The 21,192-nt window shown below is 34.7% G+C and overlaps 1 protein-coding gene and 1 pseudogene across 1 annotated transcript; one reads left to right on the forward strand and one right to left on the reverse strand.

Annotated features, from left to right (window-relative positions):
- Positions 1–11,365: 11,365 nt before the first annotated feature.
- LOC149389326 (small ribosomal subunit protein eS27y-like) lies at positions 11,366–12,580 on the reverse strand. Its single transcript, XM_089624510.1, has 4 exons — positions 12,425–12,580; positions 12,190–12,291; positions 12,050–12,078; positions 11,366–11,687 (listed from the first exon to the last, which is right to left on the reverse strand). The coding sequence occupies exons 1-4, from the start codon at positions 12,425–12,427 to the stop codon at positions 11,561–11,563; spliced, it is 261 nt and encodes an 86-aa protein (XP_089480636.1). The 5' UTR covers positions 12,428–12,580; the 3' UTR covers positions 11,366–11,560.
- A 6,608-nt stretch (positions 12,581–19,188) lies between these two features.
- On the forward strand, positions 19,189–20,461 carry LOC149389327 (putative carboxylesterase 12 pseudogene; annotated as a pseudogene).
- Positions 20,462–21,192: the final 731 nt, after the last annotated feature.

Below are 21,192 nucleotides of genomic sequence, written 5' to 3' on the forward strand. Positions count from 1 at the left end.
TTCGAGAGAAATCTTAGATTACCATTATCGTGAGCGTGATTAGCAAACATAAGAGTGTGTGTTTTGTGTGTAATTCCCGAATCCAAACCATAGGAATAACTTGTGAAGCCATAGTTCTTGCTTTCTCACTATCGTAATCTTTCGTATTTTAATTGTTTTTAATTTTCGTTTGTTTTGATAACCATCATAATCATCAAATCATTTGGTTCAATTCGTGCTAGTAATCTTGTCAATTTGATTAAACATTTTCCTCGTGGGATCGACTCGTACTTACGAACTCTACTACTTGAGCGACTACGTGCACTTGCGTACGGAAAAATCGCAACAGATTGTACATGGGTGTTTCTTATAATCAATATTTTGAGAATGATCGATAAGTGTAGCTCCTAAACAAGTGTCATGAATAAAGTCATTACTATTATAGTTCTAGACCTCATTATGACACAAGTAAATTGACTGAGCTAACTGTTTCTAAAATTAAATTTAGAAACGACATGTTCATTCCATTATGTCTCAAACATACTTATTGATATAAGGTATGAGCTCAATGTTGAGGCTATCGACATTTTCTTTAAAAGGACTAACAATTAGACCTTAGACAATGTCGTATTTCCGAGAATAACTATATGTGTTGTAAACACTGTGATTTCTAGAAATAGTGAGATACTTAGTTATTTAAATATAGTTGATCCTTAAAGTCATGTGTATATATTGAATATGAACACGACAAACAAGGATGAACTATAAATAACCAAGTAATGGAAATAGGTCAAGAAATTCTTATTTAAACACGTTCAATTAATCACACTATAGTAAGTGGTGATGAGATCAGACCATGCAATGGTGCAACCTGTTTTGGCACCAAAGGGATATACACCTTGATAGGGAGAATTGTTATCTTTAGATATAAAGTCTGGTGTATGATCTAAAGGTATGCGAAGTGTTAATTTGTTCTAAAGTAAATTTATTTACTATGAACAATTTGACTTGACCTTAAATGGTAAGTCAAAGATCACTTGCAAAAATGCATGAACTAGAATAATATGAAAATGGGACATATGTCAGATCGACATAAATGACAGAGTAAAGATAAAAGTGGGAATCCATATGATGGGAATCTCAATCCTGGGTCAAAGTCTAAACCGTCTATAATGATGGTAAAGAATTAAATTGGCTTAAGGAAACTTATCTTCTCTGGTCAAAGTGGGAGATTGTTGGAAATATTGCTCACTTGAAGATAATGAATAAATGATTACTAAATTCGATAGTAAGATTACTTTATTAGCTTTATATGATTAGTGGGTTGAGTTCTAAACAATTAGAATCAATAACAACTATCTTCCATAGCCTCCATATTAAACTGAGTCACGTGTTGGGCACCTGAGTTCGGGCGGTGAGCTAAAACGAGGTCGATGACTGATATACGCCTGGAAAGCTATATCTAAAGTCATATATGTGGAACACATAGGTGAAGGCTGATCACTATGTGAGAGCATTCTACACTTGTGGTAAGTGTACGACTTGGACAGGTCTTGGTGTAGATGTGTGGTTTAAGGACCGTTACGACACACTAACCGAGGTCACTATGATGGTCACAGTGAGACTTGATCTAAATCCTGAAGTGATCATGTACACTGGGTTATGTTACTGGGCTCTTTGACTCATTCGCTAAAAGGCTATTCATGCTAATCACAGCTTATGTCTTTGGAGTTTTCTCAGAGCATAATTCGAGTGGGAAGTGATTTACAGATACGGAATCTAGCCTTCCTGAAAGAAGGTTAATGTTCACTCGCCTAACGGTTGATTCCAGAACCGATAGATTGCTAGCACTTTCGAAGTAAGTAACGTTCGAAAGAACCTTTCGCTGGGGAAGCAACAATGCTTAGGGTTGATATGTATCAAGAGAAGTATAACGGAAAAATTGACTTCTCTTGACACGGGTTGAACCTGGAGGATCTTGATCACGAACTGACTATATCGGTGGACACTCGTCACGATGAGTAAATATAATTCTAGTATAAAGGAGAGTTCAGTATTGGCTTACAAAGTGGAGTATTTGACCAAGATTAGACGAATCGATGGAAAAAGAGAAAGGACTATTTCGTCTTTTTCATCGGATTTGTTGAGCTTCTATTACTAGGTCCATAGTCCCCGATTCGGCTCTGATAAAGGCGGATAAGAACTTTCGTATAATAATGTTTATCATTATTAATCTCACGTGTTGTAATTGTGATTGACAGCATTAATTCTGGAAAACGGGTATTCGCAGAATTAAATAAATATTTATGGTAGAATTGTTTATTTATTGTTTGATCAAGTAAATAAACAATTATTAATTATTTGTTTATTGTTGGACCAAGTAAATAAATAATTAATTGGGTTTTAAGCAATTGGGCCTTGCACAAAATATGAAAATCGGATTTGGGAATTTTGGCATGGGAGTTGCGCAAATCCCCTTGGCCGTGTGCCTAAAAACCGATTTTTATAATATTGGTATTTACCAATATTTTCTCTTTAGTTGTTTAAATAAAGGAGAGAGAATAATATAAGATATTGTCCTATATTTTCTCCTTATTTAAAGGAAAGTATTTAGGAGAATATATGAGAATATATTTAAAGGGAAATAATATATTCTCCTATATTCTCTCACTAAATAAAATATTCTCTATTTAAATAGAGAATAATATCCCATAGATATTGATCTGATGGATGAGAGAAAAAGTAGGATTCACTTGTTGAGATCCAATGGCCCAGATTTAATCCACTAGTGTGAACACAATAAAAGGAAATAAAATATTCTGGAAGATTCCATGAATATCTCATTTTACTACTATAAATAGGGGTTCATGAGAAGGCAAAAAATGAAGCAATTTTTTAGAAAAATTTCGTGCACCCTAGATTTAATGTGTTTTAATAACATCCCAAACTCATAGAAAAACAACATGATTTTTAATTTAAAGGCAAGAGCAATAAATTAAAAACAATCTAAGAAAACAATTCTAACTTGTCACAAAATTAGTAAACTTTCGAAAACGATTTTCAAGCTCATAATTTTAAATACATGTACATGCATATCTTTGACCATAGCTCTGATACCATTTGTTGGAATTGATCTAGGGTTTAAGAAAAAGTTTAACGCTTCGTTAAGCGGCGGAATTTTAAAAATTTTCTTTTCAAGTAAAAACAGTTTTTACTAAGCTAGACAAAGAGCAAGTACATATAAATAAAACTAATATGAGCTTAATAAATTTACTAACCTCTTTAGAAGCTTGAACGTTGATGAGCCTTCGGAAGGTTGAAAACGTTCGTCTCCCTCGCAGCACGTCTCTCTTTCTTTCCTCGGCAACTCGAGCAACCACGAAAGTTGCTATCACTAAATCACTCGAAATAAAAGGAATTAGTGTGTGGGCACTTTTAAACACTACGACTTAAGAACGAGTCTTGAAGTCGCAGAGCTAAACTCTAGGTCAAATGAGGACCTAGGTGCCAAAACAATAAAACGAAATTGACTAGAGAGAGAGAGAAGAGAGGCGGCCACAATGTCTAGATAGAGAGTCTCTCAATCTCTAAGTTTTGTGGAATGAATAAAATGAGAAGAATGAGGCTCCTATTTATAGGAGAGGTCTCACCTTCAATAAGGTAGTTTTTTCTTCTATAGAATATCACATATTCATGAGCCAATTTCCCTTTTCCTTCATAGAGGTGCACGGCCAAGACTTACCAAGTAAGTCCTTGGATTTGTTTCCTTTTTTGTTTGCTTCTCCCTTGACCCATGTGGCCGAAATTCCCTATGCATGTGTGGGAAATTTGTTTCCTCTTTTTCTTTTGGCAAGTATCTTGATACATTTATGCACAAAATATTCTCTCTTCCTATGGGTATGTTGGGCGCCTATTTCTCATCTAGAAGGAGCTTCTAGAAGCTTCTTCATTTGTTCATGACAACATGAGAATGGCCCATTAAGAATTTTCAATAAAATTCTTATGAAATGAAATTAATCCACAAGGCCCAATAAGACTAATATTGGCCGAGTGAAACATGTCATTAAATGACCTTGTCAAAAAATTTATTGACATTCATTTCATCCTATGTCTCAAAAGACAAAAATACCATTTTGACAATTTTCGTTCTTGTTTTGACTTAGCTTCCAGTTTAACTATTCCTAATCGATGTGATTCGTGACAGTGACGTCATGGATCCAAATGAACAAAGCTTGAGCTAAAATACTTGGACTCAAAAGTTCACAAACCTTTTCCAAGTTTAGCTTAATGTCAACCGACTCCACTAAAGAGTTGACACTGAAAATCTCTCGGTTCAAATGAATTTATTTTCTACTCAAGAATCCAACCTAATTGTAATGAGTGGATCCACAGAATATTATCAGTGTTTACCCTTCATGAATATCATCAGCTAGTCGGGATTTACAAAATTACCATTTTACCCTTCTAGCTGTTATTTCCTCAACTCCTTTGTCGCTTGTGAATAAGTTAGAAACAATGTATTGACGAGGAGCTAACAAGTCACATTGTTTCATCCAAAAGAGTCAGGACTCAATTTGGACACTAGTCAGTTCATTTATTCACACTCCAAGGAACAAAGCATGAGGTGATATACATTGCATCTCAGCAATCTTGTACATGAATTCCATATCTATGAGAACTTCACAAAGTTACTCATGACATTCTCACAACTTAGTACTTCACCAATAGGCCTTGTTCGGAATCACATAGTGAGTCCGAACTCTGACTTTCTCAAATGAGAATACGTAAGGTGTGAAATGGCATGTCTCATTTCAGGATTAAGGTAAGCACGATGCAATTCATACGTAGTGACTTTGAGACATAAGAGGTTAAATGGTTTGTTCTTATCTTGTCTCTAGAAGTGCACTGGTCAATTCAGTACCTTCGGAAGATACCTAGAAGAACTATAGAGTCTCCAACTCTCAATGCCTCATAACCAGACATCATAGATTCTTCTAACAATCATACTGGGGTCAATAGTCCTTTGACCCTTAGATTGCGAATATATCGTTTTAAGCAAACTACGAAGAGTTTGTTCATGCAAATCTACATTTGTCTCTTCGTAAGTTGTTTAATTTGTTTATGGACTAAAGACTAATGTTTTATCATAAAGCTTCAAACAGACACGGAAGAATGAATGAACATTTCAACTTTTTATTAATGAATAAGCAATTACAAGCAAGAGTCTTCATGAGACTTTATTACATCAAATGCACAATATAAAGATTACAACTCTTCTTGTTGGCACCATTGACAACAATCTTGACCTAGGTCCGCCCTCTTACCTAAGGGTTGAATCCAGAACCGATTGATTCTGCACACTTCCGAAGTTGGCTTGCGTTCGGTTGAATATTTCGCTGGGGAAACAACGATGCTTAGGGCTTATATGTAACGAGAAAGGTATAACGGAACAAATTGACCTATCTCGATACGGGCAGAACCTGGAGGGTCATGATCACGTACTGACTAAATCAGTGGACACTCGTCACGATGAGTAAATATAATTCTCGTATTAAAGGAGAGTGCAGTCTTAGCTTACACAGTGGAGTATTGACTAAGATTAGACAAATCGATCGAAAAAGAGAAAGGACTATTTCGTCTTTTTTATCGGATTTGTTAAGCTTCAACTACTAGGTCCATCGTCCCCGATTCGTCTTCGATAAAGGCGGATAAGAACGTTAATATAATAGTATGTATTATTATTATAATCTCACTTGCTGTAATAGTGATTGACAGCATTAAATTCCAAAAAGGGTATTTTGAGAATTAAATAAATAGTTATAGTATAGCTGTTTATTTATTGCTTGATCAAGTAAATAAACTTATTATTTATTGTTGGACAAGTAAATAAGTGTTTAATGGGCTTAAATCTATTGGACCTTGAAAAAGCAAAAAATCGACTACCCCCTACGGTGTTGGACGTTTTTGCACTGGTGTGGTAATCAGTATTTTTTCTGTTTTTCTGTTCCTAAAATATAGGAGAATAAATAGGAGATATATTTTCCTATATTCTCTCCGAATATTTAGGCTAAATATTATGAGGATATTTAGGCGAATATCTAGGAGAATATAATTTCCTCGATTTTCTCAACAGAAAATATTTTATACTGTTGTATAAAATAAAATCCTAGATATTGATATGATGGATGAGAGGAAAAATAGGATTCACTTGTTGAGATCCAAGTGCTGAGATTTAATCTACTAGTGTGAACACAATAAAGGGAAATAATATCTTTTCGAATATTCTGGAATATTCTATAAAGATACCTTTTAAACTGCTATAAATAGATGGCTGATGTGAAGCAAAATTGAACCTAGACATACAGCTAAAAACGCCCACACACTCTCCTTCGTGGCTGTATGCGTGCTTCTCATTCCTCCCCTCGGAATTGCTTCAATTCCATTCTTAGAAATAAGAGAGAAAGATCGGAAACACCTAGTTTCCAGATCTAGTGAGATATAACGAAACCCATTCTTTTGTCTTATCTTCCTCGGAGATTACGTTTCGGAAGACTTTGGTGTCATCACATCGAGTCCTTGAAGGAGGAATTATAGATCTAATCGTGTGGAGGCTTGTACGTTAAAGACGAAGACGGATTGTAAAAGCTTTCGGTTCGTGAACTCGTCTCTTATCTAATATGGTTGCTTGATGAAGTTTCTTATGATTAACTTATTAAGTAATCTAGATCTTGTTTAATAACCAAGTTAATAATTAGCTCTTGTACGCGTAATTATTCTTTTCCGCATTTTATTGGTTATTTAAGGTGCATTAATCACCAACAAGTATGTACAAACTTTTCAAAGTAAATGGCATGGTTGTGCCTTTTTATTTAATTTCTTTTATTCTTTTTTTCTCTTTAGTTTTACTTCTGTTTCATAAGCAATAAACAATAAGAGATAAAGGAAAAACTAGAAGTTATCACGATATCTATAAATAACGGCGCGGCGAGAGTATTGACAATTTAAAAAAGCACACAATCCACAAAATAGACAAAATCACTCGTCGCTAAAGAACGTGATTCTTTGTGGAATTTCATTTCATGGGCTAAGGCTTTTTTTAGACTAAGTAACAAGAGATGGAAATAGCGTTCGACTTTTTGTGAAAAGGTTCTAGTGGAGGTAGAACGGGGTGGCTCTTTGGCTTGAGTGGCTAAACCTAATGCTTTTATCATCTTAACATTCCTCACCTATAACCATTTTGCTTCGAGGATGGCTCAAGTGTTTCTAGTGCTCCCGAGGTGCGGTTGTTAGGACTCAGTTTTCCAGTCCCCTAAACACCATCCTTAAGGCTCGAAATGTGCAAAGTAATGAAAATCATCGGGTCAAACCAAATAAAGGTAAGCCACCATAGAGTTTCAATCAAACATAAGACTTGAAGTGCAAGTAAATATACATTACTATTACTCTTAAGTCTCAAGACTCTATGGGTCATGAACGTTCATAAACCACAAGCAAATCCAAAGCATTCACAAAACCAAACACTCAAAATTAAGATAAGTAAATAAATAACAAAATTACACTAATCATCACAAATTATCCACAAAACAAGTTAAAACTAAAAATGAACCATATTAAGATAAGAAAATACTAAACAAGCATTCAACACATTCAAGATTAAACTAAGATAATTTTCCACAAAAACAAAAAAGAAGCTACAAATTCTAGAATAAGGAACAATTATCCAAATACAGTAAAAACAAATTCTAAAAATTATTACAATTTAAGGCTAAAAGAGCGGCCAAGAGAGATGAGAGAGATGAAGGATACTAACTTGCCACCATGAGTCATGTAGCCAACCCTCAAACTTGAAACCTACATTGGCCTAAATATAGACTCGGGAAAAAATGGGGAGGGCGCAATTCACGGGGGTGGGGCGAAGCTTCAAAGTCAAAGAGAAGCAGAATTTTGAACGGCGCGTCGTGCAGTACCCTTGGTGCACTGCGTTGCATGACATTTTGGCCTTACGCATCGCGTGCTGTCCACCGCGGCCATCCCGCTAGGATCGGAGATGAATTTTTTCCTCGCTCGTCGCTGTCTTTGCACGTCGCATAGATGTAAAGTTTTCTGAGAAATCCCTTATTTTCACGTTTCCTAACCAGTTTTTTATTTAACATACACCTGATACCATGTATTTCCTCCGTGCGACCTTGCTTTCCGCAATGTTTTCCCTTTGACCAAGTCGGTCATGGGTTGAGCGTCGAAAGTTTCCTTCTTAGGAAGCAGCATGTGCTTTCTTTGTCTTAGGTTGAGGATTTGAAGGTCTGACTTCTTTTGTGAAGGGGAGTTCCCTGTCTTCAGCAAGGGAAGTTTCGGTGTCTTCGGAATCCTCGAGACCCTTGTAACTAGGATCATCCTCTTGATCATCACTGTTGAGGTTTTCGGGTTCCTCTTTGATAATCTCTTCTATTCGCATAGATTGTTTCGCAGCCAGTCGGCTACGAACCTTGCGTTAGCCTCTTGAAGTTCGCAAATATTCTCCTTCATGGGTGTCCCGTACGTTTTAAGTTGGATATGGGGAGCGATTCAAGGTATATTTGGAACTACCGCTAGGTTATTGAGGTTATTTCGGTTCTCAAAACGTGAGGGTTGTTCATCTTTTCTCGAGTTTGAGAAAAAAAATAAATTTTTAGAAGAAGAAAGAAGAATATGGTGGAAGGGATTTGTGGCTGTTAAGTTGGGAAGTTCCTTTTAGCACCAAAATATTATTGTTATAAATAGAACAACTATTCAAAACTTCGAGCAGTTCGACCCAAGGCTGGACCAAGTGACCGCGCCCGAGCCGGGTGTGTGGAACTCAAAATTGGCGAGTGTTGTACATCTAGCTCAAGAACGATATATGTCGTCGCGGATACTTGAGAATAAAGTGATTAGATAATGAAGAGGAAAATCAATCAAAAAAATAATGCGAAAAAAATAAAGGGAAAATATCAAGAGTATTCCTCGTGTTTAATCGAAATGCGATATTTATCCCTTCGATTTATAGAAATATCAGACATATCCCTTCAGTTTAATATAAATGACATATACCTCCCCTGAAAAAATGTTATATTACAAATATCACCATTTTCGTTTATTTGTAAAATAAATAATTTGAACTCCCCAAAATACCCTTAATAGAATAAATATTTGTTTAGTATTTTATTTATTTTTTTTAAATCAAAATCTCTCTTTATAAATAAAATCCTTAACTTTTTATAAAGAAATTTTTTAATTTAATTTTTTTGTATGTAGAATAGAAAATAAAAAATTATTTCATTAAGGGTATTTTGGGGAGTTCAAATTATTTTTTTTGTAAAAAATAAACGAAAATGGGGATATTTTTAATATAACATTTTTCATGGGATATATATGTCATTTATATTAAACTGAAGGGATATGTTTGATATTTCTAAAAATCGAATGGATAAATCTCGCATTTCAATTAAATACGAGGGATAATCTTGATATTTTCCCATAAATAAATAAAGTTCTACTTGAATGATAAATATCTTGATCACATATTTAAAGGTTTTACCCTTAGTTTTTACGTTTTTTTTCTTCTTCTTTCTATTTGAAGGTTTTACCCTTTATTAGTTTTTACGTTTTTTTCTTCTTATTTCTATTAATTTTATTAAATTTATTATATAATTTTGTGTTTGTTAGTATTTTCTTGTCAACTTGAAAAAATATTAAATATATATCGAATAGGACACATCATTCGGGCTATGTCAAAAGTAATAATAATGAATAATTTATACAGTTTTGTTAAAAGTTAAATCACAAAATGGAGCACTTTAAAATTTATATTTTAAGTTGTCAAAAAATAAATTTATAAGAAAACTTTGTTATAACTAATAAACTTGAAAATAAATTATTAGGTTTTGAATTTGTATGTATAAAAATAATTTCAAAAACTAGATTAACTATAATTTTTTTTCTTTTCTTTTTAGTATTGTAAGTCAATATCTTTTTTAATTTGTTTAACGACATATTTTTTCTTTTTAATGTCACGGATTTTCCATTAAAACTGGGTAAAAACTCATCAATACAGAAGAAAAACACTTTAGTACATGAAACACCTCAAAACTAAATCGAAGTGAAACTAACACTAAGTTCCGGTAGTCGCATGTTTTGTGCATGCTTCCGACAAGAAGAAGAACGACGAGCACAATAATCGAGCACACATATGGCTCTTTCAACAAAACCAAAATTGGTTGATGGAAAGATCCACTCAACCTCGGTCCGATGGTCACGAAGAAGATGCTTCGTCAACCTATATAGAACAAAACCTAACAGGAAATTCACAACGGGATAGTGGACGACGGCTAATCCGTCTTCAAAATAAACCAAGCCAAACAAAATGCAACAACAAAATAAAAGAGTCACAAATCCTTTTTTAAAAAAAATCGAAATAAAAATTAAATATGTCACCGAAGTTTAATAGACAACCTCGAAAAGCTTAGCAACATCATCCCCGTTGCCGAGAAACCTCGCCACAGCATCATCGAAATCACACCGCAGAGTCCCCGTCGCCGACTCCGGGAAGCTACGCCATAGCTCCGCCGCCGAGGATTGTCGCTGCACCGACGCCGTCATCGAGGAGTCACGCAGCGGCATCGTCCGCGCCATCACCGAAGACCCACACCGCACAACTACCATAGCTGACGAGCCACGGCACGAAACCATCGTCGACAAACCTACAGCAACACTATCAAGCTCTGTTGTCGTCTTTCTACTTTCGGTAACGATTCGCTCCTCCTCCCTGGGACCGAGAGATGCCCAGCCGTGGCCGGAATCGGCCCCAGGGGAGAAAAATAGTAGATGTAGACCTAGATCTAAAGAAAGAAAACCATAAAGTTTTTTTATATTTTTTTATTTTCCTGTTTTTAGTTCATCTCAATGACCATAAACAGGCATTTTTTGCACCTGATTAAGCTGCCTTTACCGTAAAAGACTTGAGCACGTGAGAGATGGTAGCGTTTGCTAAACGAAATAAAAAGCCATTTAACAATCATGTGGTGTACATTTTCCATTTTTTTCAAACCCAGCATGATCGATATCTCATTGCGATATCTTGAATCAAGAATCAAAGGTAACTCGAAGTTTAACCTTAGGCAACATCTTATTAATTGCTCGAAACAAGGAACGTCTTATTAAGAGAGCAAAAGGCTCTGTAAAATCACTGCTTTGCTGAGCAATTGACCAACCAGCCTACCATCTCAAGTTGCTATTGAACACTATCATTATATAGTGTCACAAGAAACGGGGATCAAGGAATAAGCATATAATGGGCAAACTTAAAACAGTAAGAATAATTTATGCAAAATCTTTAGAACAGAATCAACTAAACAAAAGTAAAGAGCAAAACTTCAAAGCATAAAAATGCAGTCTATAAATATTTTTATAGCAAAAGAAAAGGAGAACCAAAATCAGAACACCATAACAATGAGACTAAGAGACAATTCATTTCAAACACCATAATATTCTGAAACTAACTTAGCTAGCAGAACAACTCTCTCTGATCACAGCAGCCAAAGCAAAAAAAACAAGTGGTTGACCAAAATCAGTCTCCCTTTCTCCTGAAGGAGCAACCTTCGGTGAGTCTGGCTTTCCCTCCAGTAGGCTGGCACAACACAGTCTGGCAGTTTCCACACACCACCACCGTCTGAGAGTGACTGAACACGGTCGTGCTGCGTTTCAGAATCACAAACACACCCGTCAAATTCCAAATTTAAATCAAATTCATAATATCACCCTGTACTAGAGAAAGTAATGTTCTTTCACGGTCAATTAGGAAATAACATCAAAACCCACAACTCAAAGCATCTAAATGACGCCTCTTGTTAAAGACTAGTTGAATTCACATACATATATTTCTCTTTCACATAAAATTTGACACAACATTCGAAACTCCAAGGGTGATAAATTAGCACGAATTGAAATTCTCGACAATCTGGATAACTCGGTAATGACAAAGACTTCTAATTTTTGTTAACCAGAAACATATCATGTAAATATGTAAATCAGAGAGAGTTGAAGGGTTGAAACTTACATGCTGAAGCAACCCTGGCATTTGACATCCTTGAAACGGCGCAAAAATAAGAGAAAACAAATCGAAACAAAATCGAATCAGTGTTTAGCTTATTAGAGCATATCGAACATCTATACGATATATTACTCGTGATGAATTACCATGAAGAATGAATTGGGCGATTGAACGAGACGCTTGAGCTTGTGCCTCTTCTTCTCAAGATCCGCCGGTGGGTTCAGAAGATCGATATCGTTTGGGAGAACCTAAACACGTAGCAAAGAAAAACATATTTTTAAAATCAAAGTAAAAAAACATAGTGAAATCTTAGAATCTGAACAGCACAAAATAAAACATCGACGTTGAGAACCAAATTGAACTGAGCTGGTATATACTGACCATCTTGGAAGCTGAATCAAAAGATCGCAGGAAACCCTAAAATGCTTTAACGCAGAGGTCGGAGAGGAAACAATTTGTAGCGGATAGCGATGGCTATATACCAAGGTATATGGTTGTGTGGGCCGTTAGATAGAGGCCTGTTAATATGGGCCGTTAGATAGTTGTTAGGGTTTTTAGGTTTTTTTTTTTTTTTCAGTACATTGGTCCTAAAAAAAATTTACTAATAGTTCTAACATAAAAGTATGAATAAACTTATTGAAAACGCTATTAAAATTAGATTTTTGTCACAATTTTTTACGAAAATATCCTTAAAATAATTCGTGCACTCATTTTTTTTTCAGTTTCTCACTTATCTCTCTTATTCTCTCTAAAAAGTTAAATTTCGTGGATTGAAACCCAAGACAATGAATAAGTTTATTTCGTACATTTATTTGAAACCGGTTGTGATTATAATATCGAAACGATGACATTTATGTAATTTTACGATAATTTTTTATAACTTACGCTTAAATGTGATGAAATTTAATTAAAATTTTGATGAAATTTAAACGTTTAATAAATTTGTGATGTCTTTCAACGGTTCGAGATTTTTTCGGCTATTTTCGATTAATTATAATTTTCTGATATTTTTCGATGTTCAACGCGGCTCTTATAGTTTAAGGCGTTTTTCGCTTTCTTTCAGTATTATATGATGCTTTATGATGATTTATATATTTGAATGCATTTTTATCTTATTTAACAGTACTTGTGAGAAAGAAGATCATATTTTTTTTACAAATAAGATGATGTTATCTTAAAATTATGTCAAATATGAAAAAGGGTAAATTTGATCCGCTAGAAATTTAAAATATCACGTTTTTCTAAAAATTTCTAATTTATGATTTCGTCCAAAAAAATCTAATTATTACACCTAGCCCAAATGCCTTTCTAGATCGAGAACTGTGATAAGAAACAATCCACATCCCCGATGTCCTTAATCATGCCTGGTTGATTTGAACAATATCTTAAACGATTGCCAATTTAGATCCAAATGTTGACCTCGAGCCGCATCCTAGCGGATACCATGAGTCATCACAAACCACAGCCTCTTTGCCATCGGCACGATGAAAAGGTGCAACATATATTCAAAAAAAGCACCACATGACCTACACTACTCTAAATCATATAAGCCCAGATGAGCAAGCGCCAACCTAATAGCGAGGATGTTGGGTCTCGAATCGCCAGAGAAAAAGCCATGACTTTTCATGAATTTTTGTTTTCCACACCGCTTTCGAGACACAAATTTTATGATCAAATAGGGTTCTAGAAACCAATCTAGCCGTAGTTTCTAACTCATTATTATATTTAATTAGAGTTTGTATCCAATTTTTTTGTTACATCAGAAATATGGGTTTAGATTTGAATGTGTTTTTGGTTTTGTTTGTTAAATTAGTTGTAGAATATGAAATTTTATGTATAATTAGTTGATTTTTAACATGAATATTATCATTATTTTGATTTTGTACTTTGTATTGAACTATATCATTAAGTTTGTATTGGATTTTTATTGATCAAATAGGGTTCTAGAAACCAATCTAGCCGTAGTTTCTAACTCATTATTATGTTTAATTAGAGTTTGTATCCAATTTTTTTGTTGCATCAGAAATAAGGGTTTAGATTTGAATGTGTTTTTGGTTTTGTTTGTTAAATTAGTTGTAGAATATGAAATTTTATGTATAATTAGTTGATTTTTAACATGAATATTATCATTATTTTGATTTTGTACTTTGTATTGAACTATATCATTAAGTTTGTATTGGATTTTTATTGAACTATTATTGTATACTTTTTTTCATTTTTATCCTATATTATGTATGAATTTCTTTTAAAATATTTATTCACTACATTCATCTCGGTAAGCTACGGTATTTGATGGTATTCCTCAACGGTAACGATATTTTCAACGGTAAAGTTTTCTTTTCCTTTTCTGAATTCCACGGTATTCCTCTAGCTTACCTTCGGATACCAGTAAAATCTGAGTCCCGGAATAGTAACGGTATTTCGATCATTGGCCATATATGACATATTGATTTACTTAATATTTAATTTCGTTATGATATACAACTTAGTTGTATGAAGTGGGTAATACGAAAAGTAAAATAATACAAAAAATAATAGAAAGAAGTGGGTAATACGGTTGGGTTGTAGTAACTAGTAACGATAAAAGTTATAAAAACAATAGAAAATGTATAGTTGTAAAGAACCCCACAGTGCCAATGCCAAAGACTGATAAAAATACCATGGTTAGGTACAATATAACATTTTTACTAGTTAAAAAATACAAATAATTGGCTGCGTAGCCATCTAAAACACTAGCAATTTGGTTTTAGCCAACTTTTCGTTAATTTCATGTAAATAGCCATATTGCTTGCGTGGCAGTTTATTAATTGAATTAAGTTTACACTTTTGCCCTTATTTAATTCGGCAGATTTTTTTAATTAGGCAGTTTTTTTTATAATTTCGAATCAAATATTGAAACCGAATAGGAAAGTTTTCAAATTTGAAATTTGAATTTTCCAGCAGATTTTGAAAGTTTCCAGCGCATTTATTGTTACATATTTTGAAGTTTTCAGCGTTGACTTTAGTTAATTAGTTTATATTTTCGTGGCAATTCATTATGGATAAAATCTGTAAATATATTCTTCATTTATTGATATTATTTTGTCTTCCATATATTCATAATTTTAGAACGTCCAAAATATTTTCAGAATTTTTTTCAGTTTATTTACACGAATATACTGTAAATATACTTTGTATTTACAATGAATATACTGTAAATATGCTTTGTATTTACACGGATATACTGTAAATATGTTTTATATTTACACGAATATACTGTAAATACGTTTTGTATTTACGAATATATTGTAAATATGCTTGTATTTACACGAATATACACCATCCGAACAAAAACGGATCATCCTATTCTGTACAACCAAATAACCATTGACACTCATCTTCCTTGTCACGCAAATCACTGACCCATCTTCCTTCTTTTCTGTAAACAAACAATTAATTACTTCTAAAAAATATAATATTAACCGCTTCTCAAACAAATCGAACTAAATCCGCCTTCCTCGGCACCGACACACGACGCCCCAGACTTTGCCGAATAACCAGAGCCTGCGATTGAAATTCAGCCTTCAATTTTAACCAACAAAAATCAATTCAACAGCTTCAATTCATCCAAACCCGTCAGACCAAACAGGGAGAATGAGAGAAAAAAAATCAACGACAAAGCTTAACCAAGCAAGAATGATACAATCAGCCATTAATCCCACCCTACACATTTCACCTTCTAAATACCATGACGAACTCAATTTCATCAAAATTACAACACATCAACATAGATCTAGCCCTTTTTATTTCCATAACGTACCTCGAGCAAAACGGAGCATCTCCGACCACCTATCGGAGGAATTTCATGAGGGCTTTTGTTACCTATGTCATGAACTTCATTTTTATACCGACGGTGAAGACCACCTCCCTCCGGTGATCGAAAAACTCAACATTGGGGCGGAGGTCTTTTCCGGCGATCTCCCACGACAATTAACCGAAATTTTTAGCAAGCATGATGGGTGTTTTCTTGAACCTCTCTTCGACACAAGTTCATAGCACTTGGAATCACCCAAATCGGAGCTCAAACGATAGAGATATGGTCAATTGAAGTTTTGAGGAAAAAAAATGAAATGAAATTTTGGAGAGAGAGAGAAAGAGAGTGACGGGAAGAGGAAGAATAAGCCTTTTAAAATTAACAAAAAGCCCGGTCAAAGTATGACCAAGAAAAGAGAAAAAAAATTAATTAATGATCTTAATGATGCTCCTCGATAACCGCGAGCAGTTATTATCCGAATATTTTATTTTAAATGTTTTTATTTTCAGCATGTTAATGGGCGGGAACAGTTGAGATTATTTTGGTATTTTGATGTTGTGTAAATAAATGGGTCTGGCTATTAACCCGAAATTAACCAAATGATGGCCAAATCCAAAACCGTCTAAACTGGGAGGCTATTTAGCTATATAACCCTAAAAAATAAATATTATATTAAATCAAAAGCTTATATAAAGTCAAACTCTGCGATATATATGACATCGCGTGATGATACGAGAAGTTCAGTAGCTGTATTATTCAGCGAACGTTGGAAACAAAATTAAAAACGAAATAGATATACCTACAGCCTACCAGCCTAAAATACTTTAATATTGTAAAGAGAAATTTCATTTTCTAGACCCTAATGTAATGAAAATATCTCAATTAGACCCACTAATTAAGAAATATTCAAAATTGGACTTTTGTACCAATTTCGGACAAAAATACCCCCAGTTCAAATAGATCATCTCTCTCTCACACTTCATCTTTTTCACTCTCACTTTCTCTCTCTTTCTTTCCCCAAATCCGACCGAACAAACCCAAATCCGACCGAGACAAGAAAAATCCGACCTTCTCCATCAAAATCCGACCGTCCCACCTTCCAAATCTGACCGTCTCCTTCCGGTGTAGGTGGTTGTCAAGCTCTCAAAGTACCATAACTCAAAATAAAAAAAAATAGATTTTTATGTTTTTTTCATGGTTTGATTAATGTAGTATTGATAGGAATCATAGGATACATGATTTTAGTGTTTATTAGTGATTTTAGGTTGATTTGAATGAGATTTGGAAGAAAAAAAATAGGTTTTAGGGTTCTTAAAAATTATGGAAATTTTTTTATGAATATCAGCGAATTCCGTCTGATTTGGTCGGATTTTATCGGATTTGGTCGGAGTGGTCGGATTTTATCGGATTTGGTCAGATTTCCATAGTGAATGAACTTTTGTCAAAAGAGGTTATATAGTCCTGCAATGGTATTTCCGTTCGAAATTAGTATAAAAGTCTAATTTTGGATATTTTTAAACTAGTGGATCTAATTGAGATATTTTCATAACTACTAAGTCTAGAAAATGAAATTTCTCATTGTAAATGTATTCTATATCTTTAGTAGATTCTTTTCTTTCTAAATTTCAAAACTATTCATAGCTCAAACTTCAAACTCTCTCCATGAACTTAGCAGAAATAGATAAAATAAAATAAACCACCCCATAAAAAAATCCATCCTGTTTATTTTAGATAAAAAGAAGCAAGAATTCTTTTATGCCTAGAAGCACGGATTGGTGTCAGAACTCTCGTCGCCGCGGTCTCGCCGGAGAAATCGATGATGGTTGAGCTCGGTCTCACCGATGTTTTAGCTCCTCCGTCGCACGACGTTAATCAATGATTTATATTCTCCTCTAAGCTTGCTTTACTAGGGTTTGTTCAATATATTTGTTTTTCACTATTTTATGTTTGTTATTCTTAATTTGTCATGAAAATAAATTATTTGAGAAAGAAGAAAGTACCTTATTAGCAATTCCTGATTCCAGCTTCACAATTAATGGAGGAGATGAATGGATGAGAGTTTTTATAATTTTACATATATTGTCAAATGAAAGATATTAATATAATATTTTCTACATAGGTCGATCTAAGGGATTTAAATAGTTTCATTACTTGAATGAAATTTTATCAGTTGAGATAAATAAGGATGATACAATTTACTCGTTCTTCTTAGCGGTCTTTAAGCAAAAATCATGATGACTTATTCATGATCAAGGATAAATTAGTAGTTATGTTTTGATTACGATGTTACTTTTTTCGAAAGCAACGATTTAACTGCTTTTCAACTCTATATATTTTTTAAAAACGCTTTTTAGCTTTTATAAAAAATTGTTTGATCAAATGCTCTAAAACGATTAACTTTTTCAAGAAGCTAAAAGCAGTCCGAAAACGAAACTCCAAATGCAACATTATAGATCGTTTACCGCGGAATTGCCTTTCAATTAAAAGTCCTGACCTGGAGTGGAGACCGTCTTTAAAATATATATATATATATATATATATATATATATATATATATATATTTGCTCTAGCTCTGTCCCTAATTGATCGAAAATATTAATGCGTTGCCATGGCGTGGACTCTACGTTACTCATTAAATTGTTAAGGCATGTGCAACCACACGGTATAACACTATATTTGGCGTGAAATGACCTCCAATCATACTGCATAACCATCATCAAATTATACCGTTTGTACAGTATCACTTCATATATGCCGTGTGAATGTGTAATACGATATAACTTATTTTATTTTGTTATTATTATTTTTTGGATACTTTATCTAATTATCACTTATTTATATATATATATATACATATATATATATGTATATTCTATATAAATTTTTATAAATCACCAAAATAACACATTAAAATAAAATTCAATTAAAACATTAAAAAGTTATACATAAATTATAAAATTAAAATTAAACACACAAACTAAATATAAAAACTGCAAATAAACTAATATATTTTTAAGTAATGTAATTTTTTTCAGAATTTTATTATTTTTTTATTTAGTACATTTTATTTTTTTGTTAAATATTACATGTAAGAAATAATTGTAATCAGATAATTAAAAAAAATAAGAATTATAAATATTTATTGAAAGAGGTTGTTTAGTTTTAATAATATAATAATAAAAAATAGTGTTTTTAGTGTGAAATTTGATGTTCTGGAGTTTAAAAAAATTTGGTGTTAAAAACACATAAAAATAGTGTGATTTCAACACAGGGTTGGAGATACTCTTACCACATTCCGACAAAGACTTAAACCACCGTCAGAGAGTCATTGAATGACATGCACTCAATTCAACACCAATCTTCTTTTCCATTTTTTTTCTCACCTATTTATCACCCACTCTTTTCTCAAACCTCTCACTTGACCAAAAAAATAAAAATATCAAAATGTCCGATCAAATCGCCGCCGAAATCCCTCGTCTCTTCCGAATCTACAAAGACGGTCGCATCGACAGGTTCATCGGCACCGACACCGTGCCTCCCTCCACCGACCCCGCCACCGGAGTCCAATCAGCCGACGTCGTCATCGACCCCAAATCCAACCTCTCCGCCCGAATCTTCCTCCCCAAAACACCCGACCCGGATCGAAAACTCCCTCTCATCCTCTACTTCCACGGCGGCGCGTTCTGCATCGAGTCCCCGTACTCGCCGCACTACCACCGCCACGTCAGCGACCTCGCCGCCGCGGCGGAGGCCGTCGCCGTCTCCGTCGACTATCGCCTCGCGCCGGAGCACCGCCTCCCGGCGGCGTTCGACGACGCCTGGGCGGCGGCGAGATGGATCGCCGCCGCGCCGGAGGGTTGGGTCCGGGACCACGCGGACCTGGATAGGGTCTACGTGGCGGGGGACAGCGCGGGAGCGACGCTGGCCCATTACGTGGCGATGCGGGCGGGGTTGGATGGGCCGAGAATCGCGGGTTTGATCGCGGTCCATCCGTACTTCTACGTGGACGAGTCTCGACCGGACGATCTGATCAAGTTCATATTTCCCGGTATGAACGGGTCGGGTGACCCGAGAGTGAATCCGGGGAAGGATCCGGAGTTGGCGAGGATCGGGTGCGGGCGGGTGTTGGTGTGCCTGGCGGAGAGGGACTTCATAAGGGAGTCCGGTTGGGCTTATTATGAGGCGTTGAAGAAGAGTGGTTGGGCCGGCAAGTTGGGTTTGTTCGAGTCTGAAGAGGAAGGCCATGTTTTTCATCTCCAGAAACCCACGTGCGATAAGGCGGTTGATTTGTTGAACCGGGTCGTCTCTTTCTTGAAACATGATTAGGCAACAACAGAGCAGCAAACTATGAATGTTATGGTGTTATTTGATGAGTTTAATGACTCCACTTTTGTGATCTGTAGTAAGAGCTAAAAATAAGGTAAGGCCAAGTAGTTTTTTCGTGCTCGGGACGAAGCCAAAAATAATGTAAAAAAAATTACACTGTTATAATTATTTATACAAAAAATATTATATACTCAAACAAATCCACTAAATACCTTTACCGATGTATTTGTGTTTTTTTTTTTGTTGGGGTGAGATGGTATTTTGTATTTAGAAACTCATTTAGAACTTTGGAATCATAAAAATTAAAATTGAGATCTTAGTACTTATTTATACAAGAGTAATTTGAAATGGATATATTATTAACTATGTTAGTTGTTCCCTTATAATTATAATTAGCCATAGTATTAGGCTTTTACAATAATTAATTAAACTAAAAAAGTTTAAAGGAAGTTCAAGAGGCTAAAGCCCTTCACCTCCACCTAGCATTGTGCCCCATAGAATATAGATGACTATTTAGTATTGTTATTCTTTTGAAGAATATTTATTATTGTTATTATTATATCAACAGTAAAGATTAAATCCGGGCGCAGACTTCAGACGGGATAGGCTTTGATGTGCATTACGCGCGATCAAGTTAAACCAACTCGATCACAAAAAAAAGTACAAGGGTACAAAATGAAAACGCGAAGATTCCAAGCTGGGAAATGGACTTGTTGACGTCATGGTCTTCGACACAGAACCAATAGTCCGCCAAAAAACATTAGTTCTCTTCTTCGGAGGGCGAGTGAGCAATCCCGTTAGATGCATCTCGACATCTCTGTTAATATTTACCTCTTAGGAGTTTTAGTTTTATATTTTGATTATTTTGTGCTCTTTCGCTGAAAAGTTTCAATTATTAACTACAAGTTTATATATGCTTTGAATTTTGTATTCACTCGTCATCAATATCATCAATAATACATATTTTGTTCTTAATAAAAAAATCTGGGCATTCTACTGTAATCGCCTTTTGACTTTGGCCAAACGCCAC

This window comes from Urtica dioica, chromosome 8, assembly GCF_054948205.1.
Source record: "Urtica dioica subsp. dioica isolate 48M chromosome 8, U.dioica_male_clone48M_v1_H2, whole genome shotgun sequence".
NCBI lineage: Eukaryota > Viridiplantae > Streptophyta > Magnoliopsida > Rosales > Urticaceae > Urtica > Urtica dioica.

What these genes read in the sequence shown, in the direction of transcription:
- LOC149389326 (XM_089624510.1), bottom strand. An exon ending in CGCCCAATTCATTCTTCATG is followed by an intron (nt 12,079 to 12,189) that starts GTAATTCATCAC and finishes CGCCGTTTCAAG; the next exon opens with GATGTCAAATGCCAGGGTTG. An exon ending in TGCCAGGGTTGCTTCAGCAT is followed by an intron (nt 11,688 to 12,049) that starts GTAAGTTTCAAC and finishes TCTGAAACGCAG; the next exon opens with CACGACCGTGTTCAGTCACT.